This window comes from Puma concolor, chromosome C1, assembly GCF_028749965.1.
Source record: "Puma concolor isolate L17-30 chromosome C1, mPumCon1.1.hap2, whole genome shotgun sequence".
NCBI lineage: Eukaryota > Metazoa > Chordata > Mammalia > Carnivora > Felidae > Puma > Puma concolor.
Window position 1 is genome coordinate 7,261,394 of NC_141674.1, and position 23,924 is coordinate 7,285,317.

The following is a 23,924-nucleotide window of genomic DNA, read 5'->3' on the forward strand; positions in this document are numbered from 1 at the left end:
TGGTGGGGAAGTGGTAGTCTGGAGGGAGAGAGGGGAAATGGGGAAGTACCCCCATCCAGAGTGGGGTGTCTGCTTGGGGAGCAGGCCGGCTGCGGCTGGGCTTCTCTAGCCTCGCCAGAGGTCAGGGTGCGAAAAGTCCCCAGAGACTCTCGCGCTTTTACTGTAAGTCACTCGGGAGAGTCATTAAGTGTGGTCTCGCTGTGGCTGCCACATCACAAGTGGTTAACATCACAAACCTTGCAGCGTGAATAAACATGGCGAGACAGTGAAAACCAAGTGGGGGACAATACCCGGTAAGGCCTGTGGATTGTCGTGGTGGCCTGTGGTGGCACCTGGCTTGCGTCACAGATGGCAGTCTCTGCCCAGGGGTGCATGGGTTCTCTTGAGTGTGTAAACAGCCCTGTTCTTCCAGACTCAGGAAGCAAATGCACACGAGTGCCAGTGTCCCAATGTAGAGAATAGTGTTTTAAGTGGATTTCTTGGCTTCCTTTTACGGTGTGGTATTTGTTCTGATTGCTGGGTATTTTCCACTTACATTGGTTGTAAGCTGATTAGAGTCCTGAGGATCATTTGAAAGAGGGTTTGAGGACTGGGGAAGAAAGGGTGGAAGTCTACAAAGCTTCAGAGGAGCAAGAATTACAATTTTCTCCTTCGGGAGCAGCGGCCGTGGTTTGGTCTGGTGTGTGCAGGAAGACAAAGGGTGAAGAAAAGGGCAGCCATGCGAGGAAGGAAGAGCTTCTCTCCCCGCCAACCAAGAATGGGCTAAGCACGCGTGTCCAGGGCGCCTGGGTGGTTCAATCAGTTAAGCGTCAGACTCTTGATTTCAACTCAGGTCATGATTTTAGGGTTTGTGAGATTGGTCCCTGTCAGCACAGAGCCTGCTTGGGATTCTCTCTCTCCTGCTCTCTCTGCCTCTCCCCCGCTTTCTCTCTCTTTCTTTCTCTTTTTCTCTCTAAAACTAAATAACCACTAAAAAAAAAAGATAAAGAGCCTATCTGAAGTCACACTTCTCCCATCCAGTGTTTCCTTTTTTTTTTAATTGAGGTGAAATTCACATAACATAAGGCTAACCATTTTATTATTTTTTAATGTTTATGTATTTATTTTGAGAGAGAGAGAGCTCAAGCAGGGGAGAGGCAAAGAGAGGAGAGGGAGAATCCCAAGAAGGCTCTGCGCCGTCAGCACAGAGCCCAACGTGCGGCCTGATCTCTATGAACCATGAGATCGTGACCAGAGCCGAAATCAAGAGTCAGACCCTCAACCAGCTGAGCCACCCGGTGCCCCAAGATTAACCATTTTAAAGTGTGCAGTTCAGTAGCATTGAGTACATTCACAGTGTTAAGAAGCCATCACCTCTTTCTAGTTCCGACATTTTATCCAAACAGCACCCTCAGAAAGAAATGCCATATTCATTACGCAGTCACTGTCCATCCCCGCCCCTTTGCCCCAGCCCTCGGCAACCATTAATCTGCTTTCTGTCTTCGTTTTACATAATTTTGGATTTACCTGTTTGCCTATTCTGGATATTTCACGTAAATGGAATAAGATAATACACTACCTTTTGTGTCTGGCCTCTTTCATTTAGCATAATGTTTTTGAGGTTCATTCATGTGCATGGCCTACTGGCTCATTCCTTTTTGTGGCCCAGTGAGATCTCATTATGTGAATACTCCACGATTTGTTTCTCCATTCATCCATTGGTGGACATTTGAGTTGTTTCCAACTTTTGGCTATTATAAATGTGGCTGCTCGGAGTGTTTGTGATGAAACACTAGAATACCTGTCTGTAATTCTTTTGCGTATATACTTAGCAGCAGAATTGCTGAGTCATATGGTGATACTACATTTAACTTCTTGAGGAAATGCCGCATTGTGTTCTACGGTGTACGAACGGATCATGTACAACTGTTCTAATTTCGATTTCTTCATTCTCACCAACGCTTGTTATTTTTTCGTGGTTTTTTTTTTTTTTTTTTTTTTTAAATAGTTACTCTAGTGGGAGTGAAATGGTACTTCGCTGTGGTTCTGGTTTACATTTTCATAATGACGAATAGTGTTGAACATCTTTCCATGTGCTTCTTGGCCATTTGTATACCTTCTTTGGAGAAATGTCTGTCCAAGTCCTTCTCCATTTTTTTAAAATGGATTATGTTGGGGCGCCTGGGTGGCTCAGTCAGTTAAGCGTTGACTTCAGCTCAGGTCACGATCTCGCGGTCCGTGAGTTTGAGCCCCGCGTCGGGCTCTGGGCTGACGGCTCGGAGCCTGGAGCCTGCTTCCAATTCTGTGTCTCCCTCTCTCTCTGTCCCTCCCGCATTCATGCTCTGTCTCTCTCTGTCTCAAAAATAAATAAACGTTAAAAAAAAAAAAAATTAAAAAAAAAATGGATTATGTTTCTGTTGTTGAATAGTAAGAGTTTTTTTTATATATTCTCGATACAAGACCTTTATCAGATACACGATTTGTAAATATTTTCACATCTGAGTTTAGAATGACTCTGGGACATCTTTGAGGTCAAGAGCAGCGTCTTTACTGCATCTCTCACCCAACCCACATCAGACTCGAAGCGACAGCTTAGTAACGTGCATTTGCTCCAGGCACTGACACCGTTGCTCCTAGAGGCTGAATGCCACGTCCCCTCGGTGCGGGCTCCCTTTGATTTCTAACAATGCTCACCACGCTGCTCTTAGAAGTTGATTTATAAGCAAGCATAAGTTGTTAAAAAGTCGTCATCTTTTAAGAAACAGAATGGGTGATGCTTCACGAGGGTGGCCAGGTGGCTCCTTGTTACAAAGAGAAGTTCAAGGTGAAACCGCCTCTGATGCAGCAGTGCCCAACCAGCAACAAGCCCCTGTGCAAAATATCTTCATTTTGCCCTTCCAACCTCTTATTCTATGACCTTTTGGCCACTTCTCCTCTGCACCCCTTCCCAAAGAGACGGAGACTGGCTTCCGGTTCATGATAAGTAGATGTCAGATAAGGTAACTGCTGGGTCAGTACAGTAATTTAGTTTCAGAGAACTATACTGGAGGCTCTCCGAACTTTTCAGGATTGTGCAAGATGGCTTTCAGGATTTCCGCTAGGTCGAGGCCAGCGTTCGCCCTTCCCTCTGTCTCCCCCTCAGGTGCATGAAAGTAACAGGGGGCATGGGTGCCTGTGAAGACAGGAAGTGAACACGTGCGCTTTCTTAGAGACTGAGGTTTACAGAGGAAAGAAGAAAGATGGAGGAATATCAGTTCCACACTCTAAGAGAATACAGACCCTGAGACGAATTCATCCTGCAGACATTCGTCTGAGTCCTTGGATGGGAAGGACCGCTCAGCGGGTTACGATGCCGTCCTTGGAGTCTTGATCGGTCCCCTCCTCCGTCTGGATCACTGTCCCTGAACTGACAAGTGGCCAGTGTTTTTGCCAGAAATGCGAATTAGGATATACTGTGATATTTTGAAATGGCAATGATTTTTATGAATTAGGTACCTGTGAGGTGGGTGTCACCACCCCCATTTTACACCCAAGGAAACTGGGGCTCAGAGGGGTGTGCCTAAGACCACCCAGCGCTCGAGGAGACGGTGGAGCCAGAATTCGAGTCCCACTGCAGCTGTGGTGGGCACTTGTCCTCTAGACCGTCCCCCGTGCTCCTGTCAGCAGAGCACCCGACACTTCAGCGTTGAGCTGAGAGATTGACCTCGAACGGGAGAAAGCTCCTGTCGACTGGGAACCAGGCCGGGCTGTTCTCACCGTGTCTGCCTTTAGCGGAAAGAGCCGCCGTTTGCTGCCAGGGCCCAGTGCCTTGCGAGGCCTCAGACAGACTTGATTTTCAATTTCTGTTTAACATTTACATTTTAAAAGAAATGAATGTTTACTGTAAGATAATTCCACTATTTAAAAATTCCCCTCATTTGCCTCACTCCTGAAGCCCTCCTCAGAGGTAATGACCTTGTACAGTTTGATACGTATATTCCAGTCTTCCTGCGTTCATAGTCATGTGAGAGTATTTATATATGTGTTATCATTTCAGGGCTGTTTTATTTTTTCACGTTTAGTTTTGAGAGGCGGGGAGGGGCCCAGAGGGGAGGGGGACAGAGGATCCGAAGCAGGCTCTGAGCTGACAGCCCAAAGCCTGACACGGGGCTCGAACCCGTGAGCTGTGAGATCATGGCCCGAGCTGAAGTCGGATGCTTCATCGACTGAGCCCCCCAGAAGCTCCTACATGGGTTGGACTTTAGGCGTTTTCTGCAGCTTGTGTTTTTCCGCTTAAAATGTATTTGTCTCCCGTCGTCTTTCCTCACTTGCAGAGATCCTACAGCAAAGAGCTGTTTGAGGAAGTGATCTCGAAGATGCGGAAGGCAGGGATCAAATCCACAATAGCGATCGAGAAGTTTAAACTCCTAGCTGAGAAGGTGGAGGAGATAGTAGCCAAGAACGCACGCGCAGAAATCGACTACAGCGACGCCCCAGACGAGTTCAGAGGCAAGTGGACCACTCTTTCCCTGCCGAATTCTTTGATTGGAGTTACCTCGAAACACGTAACACAAAAAGACCGCATTCTGTGCTTTTCCTTTTTTCATGGTGCGCTAGAGTTGCTCCTTGAGGCACGCTCTCTGAAATTACATTTGCCTACTTTTAGTTTCTGTTATCAATTAGAAGCAAAAAGAAAGTCCTTGTCTTGATTTCAAACTAGGAAACCGCCGGGAAGATTCCAGGATCAGCCTTGCCTTGGCGGGAGGGGATTTCCTGCAAGTCCCCAGATGCGGGAGCTTCCTGCATGGCCCTGGTCCTTCTCCCCTGTTCTTGCCCCCCAGCTGTAGCTGACGAGAGTGCTCTCCCCTCCACCAGGGGCGCCGGGTGTGCCTCTGTCTTATGCTGACTTCCCGCTAAACTTGGGGGCCTAGAAGGACCATGCGAAGCAGGACAGGCTTTGTTTCGCTCTCATTTTCAGTTTTCGGCTCTGTGAGTAGAGTTTGCTCTTGGCTTTGTCTCCGTAGACCCTCTGATGGACACCCTGATGACCGACCCGGTGCGGCTGCCCTCCGGCACCATCATGGACCGCTCCATCATCCTGCGGCACCTGCTCAACTCCCCTACGGACCCCTTCAACCGCCAGATGCTGACAGAGAGCATGCTGGAACCAGGTAGAGGAGGGCGCGGCGAGAGTCACGGTGCCCAAGGCCGCCGGGCCCAGCTGTGGCGCCCGAGTCGTGTGTCCGAGATTAATCAGAAGGGGAGACCTATCGAATCCAGAAGCCACGCGGCGTCTGACGCTCGATGGAAAAGACACAAGACATCCTTTGCCCTTTTTTCCGCCGCCGGAGCCTGGGCCTTCCCCAGGCTTCACGTCAGTGAGGGAGTGAAGGGCCTTGTCTTTCCGCGTACACAGACCTGCACGCAGTGGCTCCCGGGAGGAGCCCTCCCGCCTGGGGCATTAATCCTCTCCTTTTCTTTTCCCAGTGCCAGAACTGAAAGAACAGATTCACGCCTGGATGAGAGAGAAACAGAACAGCGATCATTAAACCGCCCCCCCCCGTGCCCACCCTCTGCTCGAGGCCAAGGCCAGCCAGGCAAGCAGAAGCAGCGTCGGCGGCGGACATGCTGTTCAGATGTTGGAGGCCCAGCGCGGCGGGAGACCCCGAGAGCCCACCCAGAGCGACCAGACGGTGGAGATCTGCAAGGTCACGGAGGAGGAGAGGAGCCCGAGTCCTGTACATATATTTAAGTGACACACATGGTCAAAAGCTTGAGGGACACACTTTACGATTGCTCGTGTAATAAAACTCGTCCTTCTTACGTCACCATTTGGGGCTTTTGCGACGGAAGTCTCTCAGTGATTGATGACAGATGGGTCTGGACAGCATCCCCTTCGTCCTTATTTTCCCCCCTAAACCCGATATCCGTTGATTTGATTGTGATTAGAGAACCTTGGACATTTTGCTGCTAAAGAATCCTTGCCCTGCTCCCCTCCTGACCCTACTTGCACTGCTGTGGATTTTTTTAAGAGAAGCAAAAACAAAAATAAACTCCTTCCCCCACTGGCCCTCCAAACATATACTCTGTGAGAGAATTGTGCCTGCAACAAAGTGTTCATCCTGGGATCGTATTTTTATATCATATTCACATATTTGTTTTTTTAATTGGTGTTAGATGACATGATTAATAAAAAAGGCAAGCTATTTTCAGAATTTGAATTTCAGTTTTTATTTTTATTTTTTCCTTTTGAAATGTCCCTTTAAAGTTTTTTTGGTTTTTTTTTTTTTTGTCTTTTTTTTTTTATTCTGAACAAAATGAGAATCTGTCACTCTGGTCCTTGTAGTAAGGCCTCTATTAGGGATCTGAGGAACAGTACAGCCGAGGAAGTGTTCAAGTATATCAGGATTTACATGACTTATGGATTTTTTTTGGGGGGGGGGAGGTAAGGAGGGTGGGGGACGATTCAAAACCATTACAGGTATCCAAGGGGGGAAAATCAACTCCTCAACCCTGGAGTCTGCGAGTTCGAGGCAGGGGTCGTTTGTATGACGTGTCCTTTGGGGCTTGGCCTTACCAAAGCAAAAAGGGGGTGCAGGAAACGTGGATGTGTCTGCTTGTAAAAACACACACAGACAAACACACCTACACGCGCACAGAAACACGAGACTTTTTGTATGACTGCTCCCGACTTAACATACTTGAATTCTTGAATTTCCTTTGGGGTAAGAAAAAGGATCTGAAACCATAAAGTGTTTTGAAGAAATTAAGCTACCGAAACATACTTTCTTTTTCTTTTCCTTTTTTCCCACCTCCCTCTCCCCCCCCCCCCCCCCCCCACAGACCATGTCCTCTGTTCAATTCCTAACGCAAACTACAATAAATGGTGATACACATTCAGAAGGAACCTTCTTGGAGTCTCTTCTTTTTGTGGAAAGCAAAGGGGTGGGTGAGGAACGAGAGCCAAACGGGGCTGCATGTGGCGAAGTCTCTCGTCTGCCACCCGTTCGGAGTTGCTACTTTGAAAACAAAAGCTTGCGCGTTCTGCGTCCGTCCCGAGGCTCCGTCCGGTCCTCGCTCGGTTCACTGTGCAGGTGTGCGTGGGGGTTGAGACTTGTCATGTTCAGTCTCCGCCATCCAGCCTCAAGTTTTTCCCCATCTCGAGTGCCTTTCCCTGGACTCTCACAGTCCTTACTCAAGGCCAACCCGTTTCACCGAGCTGTTCTCTGGCACCACGGTTTCACATAACCCTGTCGGCCAGCGCGTGTAATGAACAAAGCGAGCACTTAACATGGTACTTGCTGTGTGCCCGGCGCCGTGCCAGCACTTTCGTATCTACGGCTTCGGCTTTTTTAAACAGGTCAGGGGGTGGGGTGAGGAGAGGCTAGGAAACTCGCCCAAGGTCACCTTGTCTCCCAAGGTCTCCCAAGCCCATGCCCCTAACCACCATGCCTACTGCTTCTCCTGAGCAAATCTGGACTGAATCACTTCCCTCCCCCAAAGTAGAATGCATTCATTGTAATAAAAATGTCACGGGGCGCTTGGGTGGCTCAGTCGGTTAAGCGTCCAACTTCGGCTCAGGTCATGATCTTGCAGTTCATGAGTTCGAGCCCCGCATCGGGCTCTGTGCTGACGGCTCAGAGCCCGGCACCTGCTTCGGACTCCGTGTCTCCCTCTCGGCCCCTGCCTTGCTGATGCTCTGTCTCTCTCTGTCTCTCAAAAAATGAATAAATGTCAAGAAATTTTTTTCTTTGATTTCACACAATGTAGACAGATTTTTAAAGAAAAAATCACCCATAATCCCACAATGCAGATAATTCTGTTAATGTAGTTCACTTTTTACTAAGCTTATACATGTATATGCCCATAAAATTATGTTTTGGGGCTTCTATGCCTAATTGTTCATCCAGCTCATGAATATGTATTATTATCTCCTCTCCAACAGATTATAAATTCTTCGCAGCCACAGATTCTGTCATTGTCTGACCCCACGAATGTAGTAGGATGCTGCCTTATCCCTCCGTATGCTCTCAGCATTTTGAACATTCAGAATTCAGAGGTTTCAAGGATCTTCTGTTTGGTAGGACACGTCTTCTATCTGTACTGTCTCTAGGAGCAAGATAGTTGGTGTTTCTGTTCATGTTTTCAGGGTTACTGTTTTATAGAAACTTGTGTTTGCCTTCAGTCTGTTAATTATGGATGTTGAGATAAATTCCAAAACGTTTTTAATGTAGGTCTTGGCCACAAGAAAGCTGGTCAAATAAAAAGAAGGATCGGAGTATCTGATGAACAGAAGAGAAATAATCCTTGACAGAGAGATGATGAAAATAACTTCGTGCTCGTTTTGTGACTCACTATTGTGTGGGTTTTTTAAAGGAGTTGGTAAAATATCTTTCGAAAAGAGAGCTTGAGCACATTATTTTGTGCACATCTTGCAACCTTTGGATTTGATACAAAAAAATAGTGGATTCTATGGTGTTTGGGTTGGAGTGGGAAGAAGACGTAAATAGACCCGCTCTGACTAGGTAAGTTTTGTTTTGTTTTTTTTAAGTTTATTTACTTTGAGAGAGAGAGTGAGAGAGAGAATCCCAAGCAGGCTCCACACTGTTGGCACAGAGCCGGATGTGGGGCTCAAACCCACGAACCGTGAGATCATGACCTGAGCCGAAATCAAGAGTCCGACGCTTAACCGACTGATCCACACAGGTCCCCCTGACTAGGTAAGTTTTTCATTGCAAGAAACCTCCCCGGTGTTGCACCGAAGGAAACCACCCTGAAGATACCTTGTACTTTACGAGCATATTCTACGTGTAAGCCGCTCTTTCATGCAATAATTCGCTTAATCCTCAACAACTGTCTGAAGGAGATCGTGTGGTGAAACAGGCATGCGAAGCTAAGCCATATGGGCGTCAGAGTCTGATCCCTCCAGCACTCCTGTTGTATGGCAGAATTCCAGAATGGGCCAAGTCCAGAATGCCCAAAGACCTATGGAGAGGCAGCCTACCATTCTGGAAGGGGCTTTGGCCTCGGGGTCAGCTCCAGAACCAGCTCTCATGGGAGATGGTGAAATAACTTGAACCTCAGGGCTTTGCTTGCTGGCCACTCACTGTCAAGCCCCAGGTTTGTGTTCCGGCCCGGGCCCCTCTCCTGCCCGGCAGACACTCGTCCTCGCCGATGTCCGAGAGGCCCTCAGAGTTGACGTGTCCAAATTAAGTTGCTTCCGCTTCACCCCCAACCCGTTCCTCTTGGTCTCCCCATCACAGTAAATGGCGCCGACATCCTTCCAGGTCGCTCGGGCCAAGAACTTGGGAGTCATTCTCGACCTCTCTCTTGTGGGCTGCTTGCCAGTCTGTCCACAAATTTCTCAGCTCTACCTGTAAAATGTACCCAGCATCAAGCCGCCTGACCGCTCTCCCTGTTTCTCCCTTGTTCTTTCTCGAAACGGCAGCTGGAGCGGCCTTGTTAAAACTTGCCTAAGTTCAGGGGCGCCTGGGTGGCGCAATCGGTTAAGCGTCCGACTTCAGCCAGGTCACGATCTCGCGGTCCGTGAGTTCGGGCCCCGCGTCGGGCTCTGGGCTGACGGCTCAGAGCCTGGAGCCTGTTTCCGATTCTGTGTCTCCCTCTCTCTCTCTGCCCCTCCCCCGTTCATGCTCTGTCTCTCTCTGTCCCAAAAATAAATAAACGTTAAAAAAAAAAAAATTAAAAAAAAAAAAACTTGCCTAAGTTCAGAGGACGCCCGGCTGGCTCGTCGGTAAGCGTGTGACTCTTGATCTCAGGGTCACAAGTTCGAGCCCCACATCGGGCATGAAGAGTACTAAAAACAAAACCAGAAAAACCTTCTTGGCTAAGATCACATTGCTTCCATGCTCCAAACCTTCCCCGGCTTCCCAATGCCCTGGGAGTAAAAAAGATTTTACAGTAGCCTAGAAGGCAGTGCACTCCCTCTCCGCAATCTGTCTGAACTCACACCCTACAGCTCTCCTTCCCCCAACCACCAGGCCGCCCTGGCCTCCTCCTCCTGCAGGCATGCTCCCGGCACTGCTAGGGCCTTTTCCTGCTGCCCCGTCGGCAAGGAACCCCCTTCCCACGGACATTCGCAGGGAGCCCAACTTGGTGAGTCCTTCCTTGTCTCTCCATTTAAAATCACACTCATGGGGCGCCTGGGTGGCGCAGTCGGTTAAGCGTCCGACTTCAGCCAGGTCACGATCTCGCAGTCCGTGAGTTCGAGCCCCGCGTCAGGCTCTGGGCTGATGGCTCGGAGCCTGGAGCCTGTTTCTGATTCTGTGTCTCCCTCTCTCTCTGCCCCTCCCCCGTTCATGCTCTGTCTCTCTCTGTCCCAAAAATAAATAAAAAACGTTGAAAAAAATTAAAAAAAAAAAAAAAAATCACACTCATTCACCCACTATCTGCTGTCCTTTGTGATTCCCTTTCTTTGCGTGTTTCTCTTCAGCACGTATCCTTATCTAACTTACTATATTATTTACTAATTTAAGAAGTCTATTTCCCCCCTAGAATGTGTCCCCCAGGAGGGCGGGGTTTTGGTCTGTTGTGTATCCCCTAGCACCTGGAAGGGTGCCTGGTGCAGGGGAAATGCTCAGTACAGTGGTGGGATGAATTATCTCTTCATATATTTGTCTGTCATTCCAGCTGTCTCATTTATCCATTGCTACATAACCAGACCACCCCCAAAATTGAGTGGCTAGATACAATAACAGTTACTTTATCCCCCACGGTTCTGGAGGTTCCAAGAGCAAGCATCCAAGAGGACCAGGCAGAAGCTCTATCACCTTTTAGGGGCGCCTGGGTGGCTCAGTCAGTTAAGTGTTCAACTTTGGCTCAGGTCACCATCTCAAGATTCGTGAGTTTGAGCCCCGCGTTGGGCCAAAACTTAAAGAAATACTGTAAGAAAGAAAGAAAGGAAGGAAGGAAGGAAGGAAGGAAGGAAGGAAGGAAGGAAGGAAGGAAGAAGGAAGAAGGAAGGAAGAAAGGAAAGAAAGAAAGAAAGAAAGAAAGAAAGAAAGAAAGAAAGAGAAAGAAAGAAAAAGAAAGAAAGAAAGAAAGAAAGAAAGAAAGAAAGAAAGAAAGAAAGAAAAGATATGTCGCCTTTTACCATCTAGGCTTGGAAGTCCCATAGTGTCACTTCTGCCTTAGTCATAAGCCCACCTGGGTTTAAGGGGAAGGAGTGCAAAAGCCACTTTTCACGATGGGAAGGATGTTAGCATCCTGCTGTAAGAGCAGCATCTGAGATGGCAGGTCCCGGTGATCCTGCGAAACAAGACCTGCCACACTCCCCCTTACAATCTCCCTACCTGCAAACTACATCCGTCTCTTCCCCCAAAGACTCCCAAATTTCATCCCATTATGGCCTCAGCTTGAAGTCCGAGGTCCCATCAGCCACATCAGGTCTAGGTCCAGGTGGGCCTCCTCCGACGTGATTCTTTTAGGTACGGTCCCTTGAGTGCCATTCCTCTTGATTTAAAGATCTGTGAACTAAAGACATGAGTTATCTACACACACACACACACACCAGCGCAGAGCCTGATGCAGGACTGGAACTCACGAACCATGAGATCGCAACCTGAGCCGAAACCGAGAGTCAGATGCTTAACGGACTGAGCCACCCGCGCGCCCCTTCCTTTTCCGTAACCAGACTGAACTGCCCTGAAGTACGCTTCTCCGTTTGCTTCCTGCTCCTAAAAAGAGGTTGGTTTCAGAAGTCTCTTTTCGTGTTGTACTTTCTTGGTCCCTTTTCCTCGAAGCTGGAGGTACTTTCTTCGGAATAGTTCCCTTAACATTTTGTGGGTTGTCTGTGAATCGTCTCGGGCTTTACTCGATCAGACAAAAACTGCAGCCACAAATCTCTTCAGGATAAACTCCTATTTATTTTGGATTTCCTGTGAAATCCTTAAGTCTTTCTGAGAGCTTAAAGGGGTTTGTAGTCATGTTCTTTTTTTCTTTCTTTATTTTTGAGAGAGAGAGAGAAAGGAAGAAAGAAAGAAAGCACAAGCAGGAGAGGGGCAGAAAGAGAGAGGGAGAGAGAGAAGCCCAAGCAGGCTCCTTACCAGCAGCACAGAGTCCAACGTGGGGCTCGATCCCATGCACCACGAGATCATGACCTGAGTCGAAATCAAGAGTCAGACGGTACACCAGCTGAGCCACCAGGCACCCCTGTAGTCACATTCTTGGCCTCACATTTAGAAAGTTTTCTAAAGATCTAAATGGCTTCTGTGGGCGGCGAGAAGAAGCCAAGTGACCCTTTCACTGTTTCGCGTTGGAATCTCTTGACTTTCATCATGGAGTTCACTGGGTGCGTCTCCTGTCCTCCACACTTACTCTTCCTCTAACACAGATGACAGCATGGCCAAAACCTCCCCCACCCCATGACAAGGGTCCTCTTTCCTCCAGCTTCCAGTCACTTCTACACACGTTCCTTTAAAGCTTCTTCGGGGGCGCCTGGGTGGCGCAGTCGGTTAAGCGTCTGACTTCAGCCAGGTCACGATCTCGCGGTCTGTGAGTTCGAGCCCCGCATCAGGCTCTGGGCTGATGGCTCAGAGCCTGGAGCCTGTTTCCGATTCTGTGTCTCCCTCTCTCTGCCCCTTCCCCGTTCATGCTCTGTCTCTCTCTGTCCCAAAAATAAATAAACGTTGAAAAAAAAATTAAAATAAAAAAAAACTTGTAAAATAAAGCTTCTTCGGCGCCCTTTACGCTCACTAACAGTGTCCTCAAGGCATCACTGGGTTCCGCCCAAGTTTCAGTGCGAAAGCCAATGCCACGCATTTTAGGTTTTGTTACAACCACGCCCACTTCTGGGACCTAAACCTTGCTGCTAGGATCACCCAAATTTAATGGCCTGAAACAGCAGCTATTTATTTATTTATTTATTTATTTATTATTTTTTAAAAAATTTTGTTTTAATGTTTATTTAATTTTGAGACAGGGAGAGACAGAGCATGAACAGGGGAGGGTCAGAGAGAGAGGGAGACACAGAATCGGAAACAGGCTCCAGGCTCTGAGCTGTCAGCCCAGAGCACGATGCGGGGCTCGAACTCACGGACCACGAGATCGAGACCTGAGCCGAAGTCGGACGCTCAACCGACTGAGCCACCCAGGCGCACCACAGCAGCTATTTAAAAAAAAATAAATTTTTTTTTTTTTGATGCTTATTTATTTTTGAGAGAGAAATAGAGCACAAGCAGGGGAGGCGTGGGGAGAGGGAGACCCAGAATCCGAAGCGGGCTCCGGGCTCCGAGCTGTCGGCACGGAGCCCGACGCGGGGCTGGAACCCAAGAACCGTGAGATCGTGACCTAGGCCGAAGTCGGACGCTTAACCGACTGAGCCCCCCAGGCGCCCAGCAGCTGTTACCTTATTATCATCTGTCATGGTCCTGGGGTGAACTGAGCTCAGCAAGCCAGGCAAGCCGGTTCTCACTCCAGGACTCTGTACAGCTGCAATCGTATGCCAGCCGAGGATGAAGTCACCTTCAAGGTTTCCTTCCATCTGGCTGTTGGCTGGGACCTCCGCTGGGACTGTTGGCTGGGACACCTACATGTGGCCTCTCTGGGGCTTTTTGGCCTCCACACAGAGCGTGGCGACCAGCTTCTGAGAGCCAGCACTCCAGGAGGGCCGGGCAGAAACTGCTCTGTCCGACCTAAGAGCCTCGGGGGCCATCTAGCACCTCTTCTGCCGCAGGCCTGCCCGGGTTCAAGGGGAGGGAACGCAGACCCCGCCTCTCAGAGGGAGGAATGTCAGAGTCACATTTCAAGAATAGCCTGTGGATGAGAGAGCCTGTCACAGTGAATCTTGGAAAATGCCACCAGCCGCACAGTTTCTCCTTTCTGTAAATTGTCACTTCTTACCTGCGTGTTTTCCTGCACCTTTCCTTGCTGTTTGGCTGGTATTCTTGTGTATTTTCTAGAACCTACCCCCCCCCCCCTTCCCGTCCGTGTTAGATGTCGGGAACATCCTCTCCAAAGCTGGTATCTCTCTGATAGCTTTGTTGTGATCCCTTTTTTTTGGGGGAATAGAAATTCTGAGTTTTGGTACTGTTATATGTACATTTCGATTTATGCATTTCTTGAGGTAAAACTCATATAACGTATAATTAGCCATTTTAATTCCATTTGTACAACTCAGTGCTAATAGTCGATGTATTCACGGTGCTGCTCGGTGACCAGCTCTTGCTCGTTTCAAAACTATAGATGTGCTGTCAGGGCTTCAATTTTTTTTTTTATTTTATTTTTATAGGAAATATGTACACATAGTCCAAAACACACACACACACACACACAAAAAAGCCCGAGGAACATTGAGGAAAAAGACCGCCTCCTCTCTTCCCCCCTTGCCCTCCGGCCTCCGGCGACCCTTGCACCGTTACTGGTTTTCTATTTCAGCAAAAACGGCGGTCCTATGCCATGCTGCACCTTGCTTTGTTCTCATAAAATATACCTTGGAATCCATTCTTCCAGCGGCACGTAATGTTCTATTATTACCAAGTCGTCTATTGATAGCACGTTAGCTGATTGCAGTCTGGACTCCCTCAAACGCTCTGCAGTGAGCAACCTTACAAACACGTCATTTTGTACATGTGCAAACATCATGTTAAGATAAACTCCTAGCGGTGGAATTGGACGATCAAAGAGTATATACGGTTTGCATTTTGCTCGATGTTGCCAAATTGCCCTCTGCTGGGTTGTACCATTTATTTTCTTACCAGCAATGTACGAGAAGGTCTCTTGGGAGGAAGGCGGGAATGGTGTCTCTGAAAAAGTGTCCTTTAAACGGGGAGAAAGTCAGGATGAGAGCCTGAAAAGGCCTGTGGGAAGAGTGGTCCACAGACACGGGGAACAGCAAATGCAGGTGCTCCCGCAGGCAGTCTCCTGGTATGTTTAAGGAACAGCAAGGAGGGGCACCTGGGGACTCAGTTGGTTGAATGTTCAACTCTTGATTTCGGCTCAGGTCACGATCTCACACTTTGTGGGTTCGAGCCCTGCATCGGGCTCTGCGCGGACAGCATGGCGCCTGCGTGGGATTCTCTTTCTCTCTCCCTCTCTCTCTGCCCCTCCCCTGCTCGTGCTCGCTCTCTCTCTCAAAATAAATGAATAAAACCTAAAAAAAAAAAAAAAAAAGGAACAGCAAAAAGGCCAGTGTGCGGGAAGGAAGGGAGCAAGGCTGTCGATAGGCAGGGACGGGGACGGGGAAGGGACAGGGGTAGAGACAGGGTGGCTGCACGAGGCAGGTCGTCGTAAAGACCGTGATCTACCTGGAGTGAGAGCCATTGTCGTGGGAAGGTGGGGGCAGAGGAAGTGACGTGACCCGCCCCAGTCACCTAATGTTACCACGCCGGTTGCCACGGAGGACAGACTGAGAGAGAGCAGGTGGGAGTGGAAGCACAGAAATGGGGAGACAACCCAGAAGGCTAGCATGACAATTCAGGAAAGATCCACGGGAGCTCAGACCAGGGCAGTGGGAACGGCAGACGTGGTGAAATACACAGATTCTGGAAGTACTGTGGACGTAGAGTCAGAAGGACTTGCCGATGGGCCGCACACGGAGGATGAGGGAAAGAAAGGGACTACGTTTGGTTCGAAGAGTCTTGGCTTGAACAACTTGGGGGGTGGAATTGCCTTTAGCTGACATGAGGAAGACTGAGAGAAGAGTGATTCGGGGGAAGGGGAGTTCAGTGCTTCGCTTAGTTTATTCCGTACGGAAGGTGACTTTCATCGTCCAAGTGACCATGTCAAATAGGCAATGGCATGTTTGAGTCTGGAGTTTATGGCAGAGGTCCAGATTAGAGAGATTAACTTGGGGATTATCCCTGTACTTCACGGGTGCTAAATTGTCTCTTTATTTATTTATGTTGAGAGAAAGAGAAAGAGAGAGATTGAGCACGAGTAGGGGAGGGGCAGAGAGAGAGGGAGAGAATCTCAAGCAGGCTCTGCACTGTCATCGAAGAGCCCTGACTTGGGGCTCGATCCCATGGACTGGGAGATCATGACCTGAGCTGAAATCGAGAATCAGATGTTCAACTGACTGAGCCACCCAGGCGCCCCGTGTCTTTTTTTTCCCCCAAAATAAATCTCTTTTTTTATTTTTTAAGTAAACTCTATGCCCAACGTGGAGCTCGAAATCATGACCCGAGGTCAAGAGTCATATCCTCTTCCACCTGAGCCAGCAGGCGTCCCCACTTATATTTTATTTTTAATACTTAATAATATTTTCTATTATACATTCTATGTGGATATTATCGGTGTAGAAATTTGAAGGTTTCTTTTCTTTTTTTTATTATTATCCCTTACCCATTATCCCATCCCCCCTCCCACAACCCCTCCCGTAACCCTCAGTTTGTTCTCCATATTTAAGTCTCTTCTGTTTTGTCCCCCTCCCTGTTTTTATGTTATTTTTGTTTCCCTTCCCTTATGTTCATCTGTTCTGTCTCTTAAAGTCCTCATATGAGTGAAGTCATAGATATTTGTCTTTCTCTGACTGACTCATTTCACTTAGCATAATACCTTCCAGTTCCATCCACGTAGTGGCAAATGGCAAGATGTCATTCTTTTTGATTGCCGAGTGATACTCCATTGTGTGTGTGTGTGTGTGTGTGTGTGTGTGTGTGTGTGTGTGTGTATACCACATTTTCTTTATCCCTTCATCCATCGATGGACATTTGGGCTCTTTCTATACTTTGGCTATTGTTGATAGTGTTGCTATAAACATTGGGGTGCATGTGTCCCTTCGAAACAGCTCAGCTGTATCCGTGGATAAATGCCTAGTAGTGCAATTGCTGGGTCGTAGTGTAGTTCTGTTTTTAGTTTTTTGAGGAACCTCCATACTGTTTTCCAGAGTGGCCGCACCAGCTTGCGTTGCCATGAAGGTTTTTTTTTTTCAAGTGTATCTTGTACCCAGTCATCTTAGAAATCTTTCTTAAAGATTTTTTTAAATGTTGATTTATTTTTGAGAGGGGGAGGGGCAGAGCGAGAGGGGGACAGAGGATCCAAAGTGGGCCCTGCACTGACAGCAGAGATCCCGACGTGGGACTCAAACTCACGAACCGCGAGATCATGACCTGAGCTGAAGTCAGATGCTCAACCGACTGAGCCACCCAGGTGCCCCCTAGAAATATTATTATTTCTGTTAACCGTGGGATTCTGGTGGGTTTCTATGTAGATAAATGGATCCTGTGCAAAAAAAAAAAAAAAGACAGTTTTGCCACTTCCTTTCCAATTTTTATAGCACTCCTCCTTCTCTGATGACACTAGCAAGGGTCTTTCTCCTGAACAGAAAAGTCATTGTAGGTAGCCTTGCCTGGTTCCAGAACTCAATGGGAATGCATAGAAAGGTTTTCTAAGGCATGTTCCACTTGTAGGTTTGGGGGAGATAGTCTTTATCAAGTCATGCCATTCCCTTCTATTTTTGATTTCAAGAACATTTCTATGTTAAATAGATATTGATAAGTACCAAGGGTTTTTCTTTGACACATGTGATTTCGCCCTTAGACTGTTGTTGCCGAGAATTACACCCAAACTTTTTTTTTTTTTATCTGAAACCACGTTCGCGTCCCTGCATTTGTTTCAGCTAATATTTTATTTCGATTTGTACTCTCGTGAGCAGAGGTAACATGAACCCATGCTTTCCTTTTCTACATTTCACTCTCATCCAGTTTTGGAATTAAGGTTTTCCTGGCTTCAGGGGCGCCTGGCTGGCTCAGCCCATGGAGCGTAGGACTCTTGATCTCAAGGTTGTGAGTTCAAGCCCCACGTTGGGTGTAGAGAGTACTTAAAAATAAAGAAACTTAAAAAGAAGAGATACTCCGTAAGTCAGTCAGAGAAAGACAGACACCATACGTTTTCACACATATGTGGCATTTGAGAAACTTAACAGAAGACCATGGAGGAAGGGAAGGGGAAAAATAGTTTCAAACAGAGAGGGAGGCAAACCATAAGAGACTTAAAAATTTTTTTTAATGTTTATTTTTTTTTTATTTTTTATTTTTTTTAATTTTTTTTTTTAACATTTATTTATTTTTGAGACAGAGAGAGACAGAGCATGAACGGGGGAGGGTCAGAGAGAGAGGGAGACACAGAATCCGAAGCAGGCTCCAGGCTCTGAGCCATCAGCCCAGAGCCCGACGCGGGGCTCGAACTCACGGACCGCGAGATCGTGACCTGAGCTGAAGTCGGACGCTCAACCGACTGCGCCACGTAGGCGCCCCAAATGTTTATTTATTTTTGAAAGAGTGTGAGAGGGGGAGACACAGAGAGAGAAGAGGACAGAGGATCTGAAGCAGGCTCTGCACGGACACCACAGATCCTGATGTGGGGCTCGAACTCACAAACTGAGAGATCATAACCTGAACCAAAGTTGGATGCTCAGCCAACTGAGCCACCCAGGGGCCCATAAGAAACTCTTAAATACAGAGAACAAACTGAGGGCTGACGGGGGAGGGGAGAAGTGGGGGAACATGGGTAAATGGGCATTGGGGAGGGCACTTGGGATGAGCACCGTGAGTTGCACGTAAGCAATGAATCAAGGGAATCTACTCTCGAAACCAAGAGCACACTGTACACACTGTATGTTAGCTAACTTGACAATAAAGTATATTTAGAAAAAGAAAATAAATAAAAAAAGAAAAAGATACTCCTCCCTAAAAAAAAAAAAAGATGTTAGAGGCACCTGGCTGGCTCAGTGGGTACAGCATGCAACTCTTGGTCTCCACGTTGTGAGTTCAAGCCCCACATTGGGTGTACAGATTACTTAAAAATAAAATCTTAGGGGTGCCTGGGTGGCTCAGTCGATTAAGCATCTGACTTCGGCTCAGGTCGTGATCTCGCGGCATGTGAGTTCGAGCCCCGTGTTGGGCTCTGTGCTGACAGCTCAGAGCCTGGAGCCTGCTTTGGATTCTGTGTCTGCCTCTCTCTCTGCCCCGACCCGCTTGCACTCTGTCTCTCTGTCTCTCTCAAAATAAATAAACGTTAAAAAAAAAATCTTAGGGACACCTGGGTGGCTCAACTGGTTGAGCGTGCAACTTCAGCCCAGCTCATGATCTCGCAGTTCTTAAGTTCGAGCCCCCCATCAGGCTCTGTGCTGAGTGCCTGAGTCTCCCTCTCTGACTGCCCCTCCCCGCCTCACGCTCTGTCTCTCTCTCTCTTTCAAAAATAAATAAGAGTATTTTTTAAAAATATTTTTAAAATTCTTAAAAGCAAAAAAGACTTTACTAACTTCATAAAATCAGTTGAGGATATTTTATTCATTGAATAAATATTCAAAAGATATTAATGGAGAACCAGTACGTGCCAGCTACTGTTCCAAGTGCCGGAATACAAAAGTCCTGTCGCCATGGGATCCATATCCTAGCGAGAGAAGACAGAATAGACAAGATAAATAAGTAAAATATACAGTATGATGGGTGGTGGTAAATGCTAAGGGGAAAAATAAAACAGGGAAGAAGGACCTGAGCAGGGTTCAGCTTTGTTTAGGGTGGACAGCCAACACCCAGTGGGAAGACATTTGGTCTTTCCACTTTTTTTGGTTTTCTGGCACCAGGCGTAAATGATAGGGATCGTGTATATTTTGAAAGATTGATGCAACGCTCATAAAACAATCTCAACCTGGGTTGTTTTTTTTTTTGTTTTTTTTTTTAATTTTTTTTTTTTCAACGTTTATTTTATTTTTGGGACAGAGAGAGACAGAGCATGAACGGGGGAGGGGCAGAGAGAGAGGGAGACACAGAATCGGAAACAGGCTCCAGGCTCCGAGCCATCAGCCCAGAGCCCGACGCCGGGGCGGGGCTCGAACTCACGGACCGCGAGATCGTGACCTGGCTGAAGTCGGGCGCTTAACCGACTGCGCCACCCAGGCGCCCCGACCTGGGGTTTTTTTTTATTGTGGGATAGCTAGGGGCAGTAGGGAGTGGCATTTCTTTTTTTTTTTTTTTTAAGCTTATTTCTTTATTTTGAGAGATAGAGCACTATCAGGAAAGGAGCAGAGAGAGACAGAGAGAGAGAGAGAATCCCAAGCAGGCTCACTAACCCTGAGATCATGACCTGAGCCGAAATCAGGAGTCAGACTGAGGCACCCAGGCGCCCCTGGGTTTATTTTGTTCCGTTTCCTAGCCTCTTGAGTTGAACACATGTGTTTTCTGTCTTATTTTCTGGTAAATGTAACTTTCCCTGTAGTACTATTCTAACTATGTTCCACCCATTTGACATGTGGGGTCTTACTGTTATTCACCTGTGTGCCTTTTGTAATCCACCTTACGGTTTTATTTACTAGTATTTATAAACTTCTATACACACATCCACATTCATATTGAAGTCAACTTGAAATGTATTTGTCCTTTTATTACGCTGTGCTCTGATGTGTTCCATCAAAATGGAAACCGTTAAGGTCTCCTTGTGACCTTGCACATGATTAAGTTTTGTGACCGTTCCCTGTATCTCAATGTGTAGTCTCTGTGTATCAGGTGCAAAATTTTAAGTCCAGCTTCTTGATTGCATTATAATCCCGTTTTTGCTTACTTTTTTGTCTGGGTTCTAGTTGATCTATTTATTTCCAAGACTATATGATAAATTCTCTATTCTAATTGTTGACTTATCTCTTTCTCTCTGTGGTTTTATCAGTAATTGCTGTATATCTTTTGAGCTTATGCTATAAGGGAGATATACACATAATTATATTTTCTTGATTATCTTTCTTTTTGCCATCTCTCTGTTATGAAGTCTTTCGTGTTAATTTCTATCTTATTTAGTATTAAAATTGCTACCGTGGTGTTGCTTTGGTTGATATTTGCCCTAGTGTATATTTCTTTTTCCTGGTTTCCCCCCGACCTGTTTGTTAGGAAATATTACGCCTATTTGGAAAAATGCAAAAAACATAGACATACAACTTAATGACTTATTATAAAGCTTATATACTGGTGTAACGACCGCTCCGGCAAAGAAACAGAACATTTCCGGTATCCCAGAGGCTCAACATTTCTGTTCCCAGTCCCAACCCCATCCACAGGTAAGCGTTATCCTGATTTTTATGGTAATCATTTCCTTACCAGAAGTAAGGTTTTGTCACTTAGGTATATATTCCTAAACACCACAGTTTAAGTTTGCCTTTTTTGAAATGTTATATTAATATGTCTAAAGGTGGGGCACCTGGCTGGCTCAGTTGGAAGAGCCTATGACTCTTGATCTTGGAGGCGTGAGTTTGAGTGCCACGTTGGAGAGATTACTTAAATAAATAAAAACAATAAATATATATATGTATTTAAAAGTAATATTTTTAGGGGCGCCTGGGTGGCGCAGTCGGTTAAACGTCCGACTTCAGCCAGGTCACGATCTCACGGTCCGTGAGTTCGAGCCCCGCGTCGGGCTCTGGGCTGATGGCTCAGAGCCTGGAGCCTGTTTCCGATTCTGTGTCTCCCTCTCTCTCTGCCCCTCCCCCATTCATGCTCTGTCTCTCTCTGTCCCAAAAATAAATAAACGTTGAAAAAAAAAAGTAATATTTTTAAATCTGACGTTTCTTGTTTTTTTAGGTTGATTTTTATTTTATTTTTTAATTAAAAAATTTTTAAGTGTATTTTTTTATTTATTTTAGTTTTTTTGACGTTTATTTATTTTTGAGAGAGACAGAGTGCAAATGGGGGGAGGGGCAGAGAGAGAGAGAGAGGGAGAGAGAGAGAATCCCAAGCAGGCTCCACACTGTCAGTGCAGAGCCCGATTGGGGGTTTGAACCCATGAACTGTGAGATCATGACCTGAGCCAAAGTCAGACGCTTGATGGACTGAGCGACCCAGGAGCCCCAGGTCTTCGATTCTTGATCTCAGGTCAGGACTTGATGTCAGGGTCCCGAGTTCAAGCCCCACATTCGGCTCCATGCTGGGTGTGGAGCCTACTAAAAAAAAAAAAAAAGAAAAAAGTGAGTATAGTCAGAATTGCTGTATTACCTGTGATTCATTTATTTTCATTGCTATATATATTTCATTGTTTTAAAAAAATTTTTTTAACATTTATTTATTTTTGAGACAGAGAGAGACAGAGCATGAATGGGGGAGGGTCAGAGAGAGGGAGACACAGAATCTGAAACAGGCTCCAGGCTCTGAGCTGTCAGCCCAGAGCACGATGCGGGGCTCGAACTCACGGACCGCAAGATCACGACCTGAGCCGAAGTCGGCCGCCCAACCGACTGAGCCACCCAGGCGCCCCTATATTTCATTGTTTAAGTATACCAAAAGATTTTTTTATCCCTTTAACCGCTGAGGGACACTTGGATTGTTACCAGTTTGGGACTATTAAAGATAATGTGGCCGTAAACATTCTTGAATATTTGATGTTGGATTTGGGATTTTTGTCAAATGCATTTTCTGCATCTATTGAAGTGCTAATACAGTTAAAGAAATTTTTAGGCTAGGGGCACCTGGTGGCTCGGTTGTTTGAGCATCTGACTTTGGCTCAGGTCATGATCTCGTGGTTTGTGAGTTTGAGCCCCACATCAGGCTCTGTGCAGTCAGTGCAGAGCCCGCTTTCGATCCCCCTTTCTCTGACCCTCTCCCCACCTCAAAATACATAAACATTAAAAAAATAAAATAAAAAAATTTTAGGCTAATATGGTGAATTGATACCAAGAAATTTTTTAAATAAGTGTATTTATTTTGAGAGACACAGAGACAGCACGAGTAGGGGAGGGACAGAGAGAGAGAGGGAGAGACAAAATCCCAAGCAGCCTCCATACTGCCAGCTTGGAGCCCGACGCGGGGCTCAATCTCACGGAACCAGGAGATCATGACCTGAGCCGACACCAAGAGTTGGTCACTTAACTGACAGAGCCCTGATACCAATATGTTTTTAAAAGTTAAACAAACCTTGCCATCCTGGGAGAAATCCCACTAGGATATCATGTGTTTTTTCTTTTCATATATTGTTTGATTCAATTTGCTAAAATTTTGTTAAGAATGTTTGCATCTATCTATCTCTACCATTTGTGTCATAAGAGATATTGGTTTACAGTTTTCTTTTCTTGTAGTGTCTTTTTCTGGTTTCAGTAGCTTCCCCACCCACTTTTTCTCTGCATCAGAGATGCCAATTTTCAAATCACTACATTGCATAACGCAATGATTCAGCATTATAACCTAGGATGCCATTTCTACATCTGTATCGTTTCCCTTTTTGATGTCTTCTGGTGGAGTTTCTCAATCTGATTTTCTAATTCCTTCTTTGTATGCATTTTCCTATTGAACCCTCTATCTCCAATTCGTTTTTGGTAGTTTGTTTGTTTTTTTTTTTTTAATTTTTTTTTTCAACGTTTTTATTTATTTTTGGGACAGAGAGAGACAGAGCATGAACGGGGGAGGGGCAGAGAGAGAGGGAGACACAGAATCGGAAACAGGCTCCAGGCTCTGAGCCATCAGCCCAGAGCCTGACGCGGGGCTCGAACTCCCGGACCGCGAGATCGTGACCTGGCTGAAGTCGGACGCTCAACCGACTGCGCCACCCAGGCGCCCCTTTTTTTTTTAAGATAACCATGGGAACACCTTGTGGCACAGTCAGTGGAGCATCTGACCCTTGATCTCAAATCTTGATCTCAAGGTCATGAGTTCAAGCCTTCCATTGGGTGTGGAGCCTACTTAATAATAATAATAATAATAATAATAATAATAATAACTGCTTATTTCAGTACCTGTTACCAATAGCCTCTTTGAAGATATTTATTATGCTTATTAGAAGTTTCTGTTGGATCTACTCCATTAACTCTGCTTCCTCAGATATAAGCTTTTCAGTTTATTGTCTCTGATTTATAGCATGGCTGTTTTGCTCCTTAGATGTGTAGTTATTTTCTCATGAGCTCAGATTCCCCTGGGGGTCATAATGTGTAGTGAGCAAGACTAGAGGTCCGGCCCCAGTTTGAGCCCTCCTGGTGAAGCGTGTGTGTGTGTGTGTGTGTGTGTGTGTGTGTGTGTGTGTGCGCGTGCACGCGCATGTTG

General features: G+C 46.5%; 1 protein-coding gene across 3 annotated transcripts in view; it reads left to right on the forward strand.

Annotated features, from left to right (window-relative positions):
* Positions 1-6,173, forward strand: part of UBE4B (ubiquitination factor E4B) — a 123,556-nt gene extending 117,383 nt beyond the window's left edge. For all 3 annotated transcript variants that reach the window (XM_086715625.1, XM_025912758.2, XM_086715626.1), the window contains 3 exons: positions 4,293-4,467; positions 4,983-5,129; positions 5,446-6,173. In XM_086715625.1, the coding sequence (XP_086571751.1) occupies positions 4,293-4,467; positions 4,983-5,129; positions 5,446-5,507 (384 nt within the window). In that variant the 3' untranslated portion in view covers positions 5,508-6,173. The remainder of the gene's footprint in view (positions 1-4,292; positions 4,468-4,982; positions 5,130-5,445) is intronic.
* Positions 6,174-23,924: the final 17,751 nt, after the last annotated feature.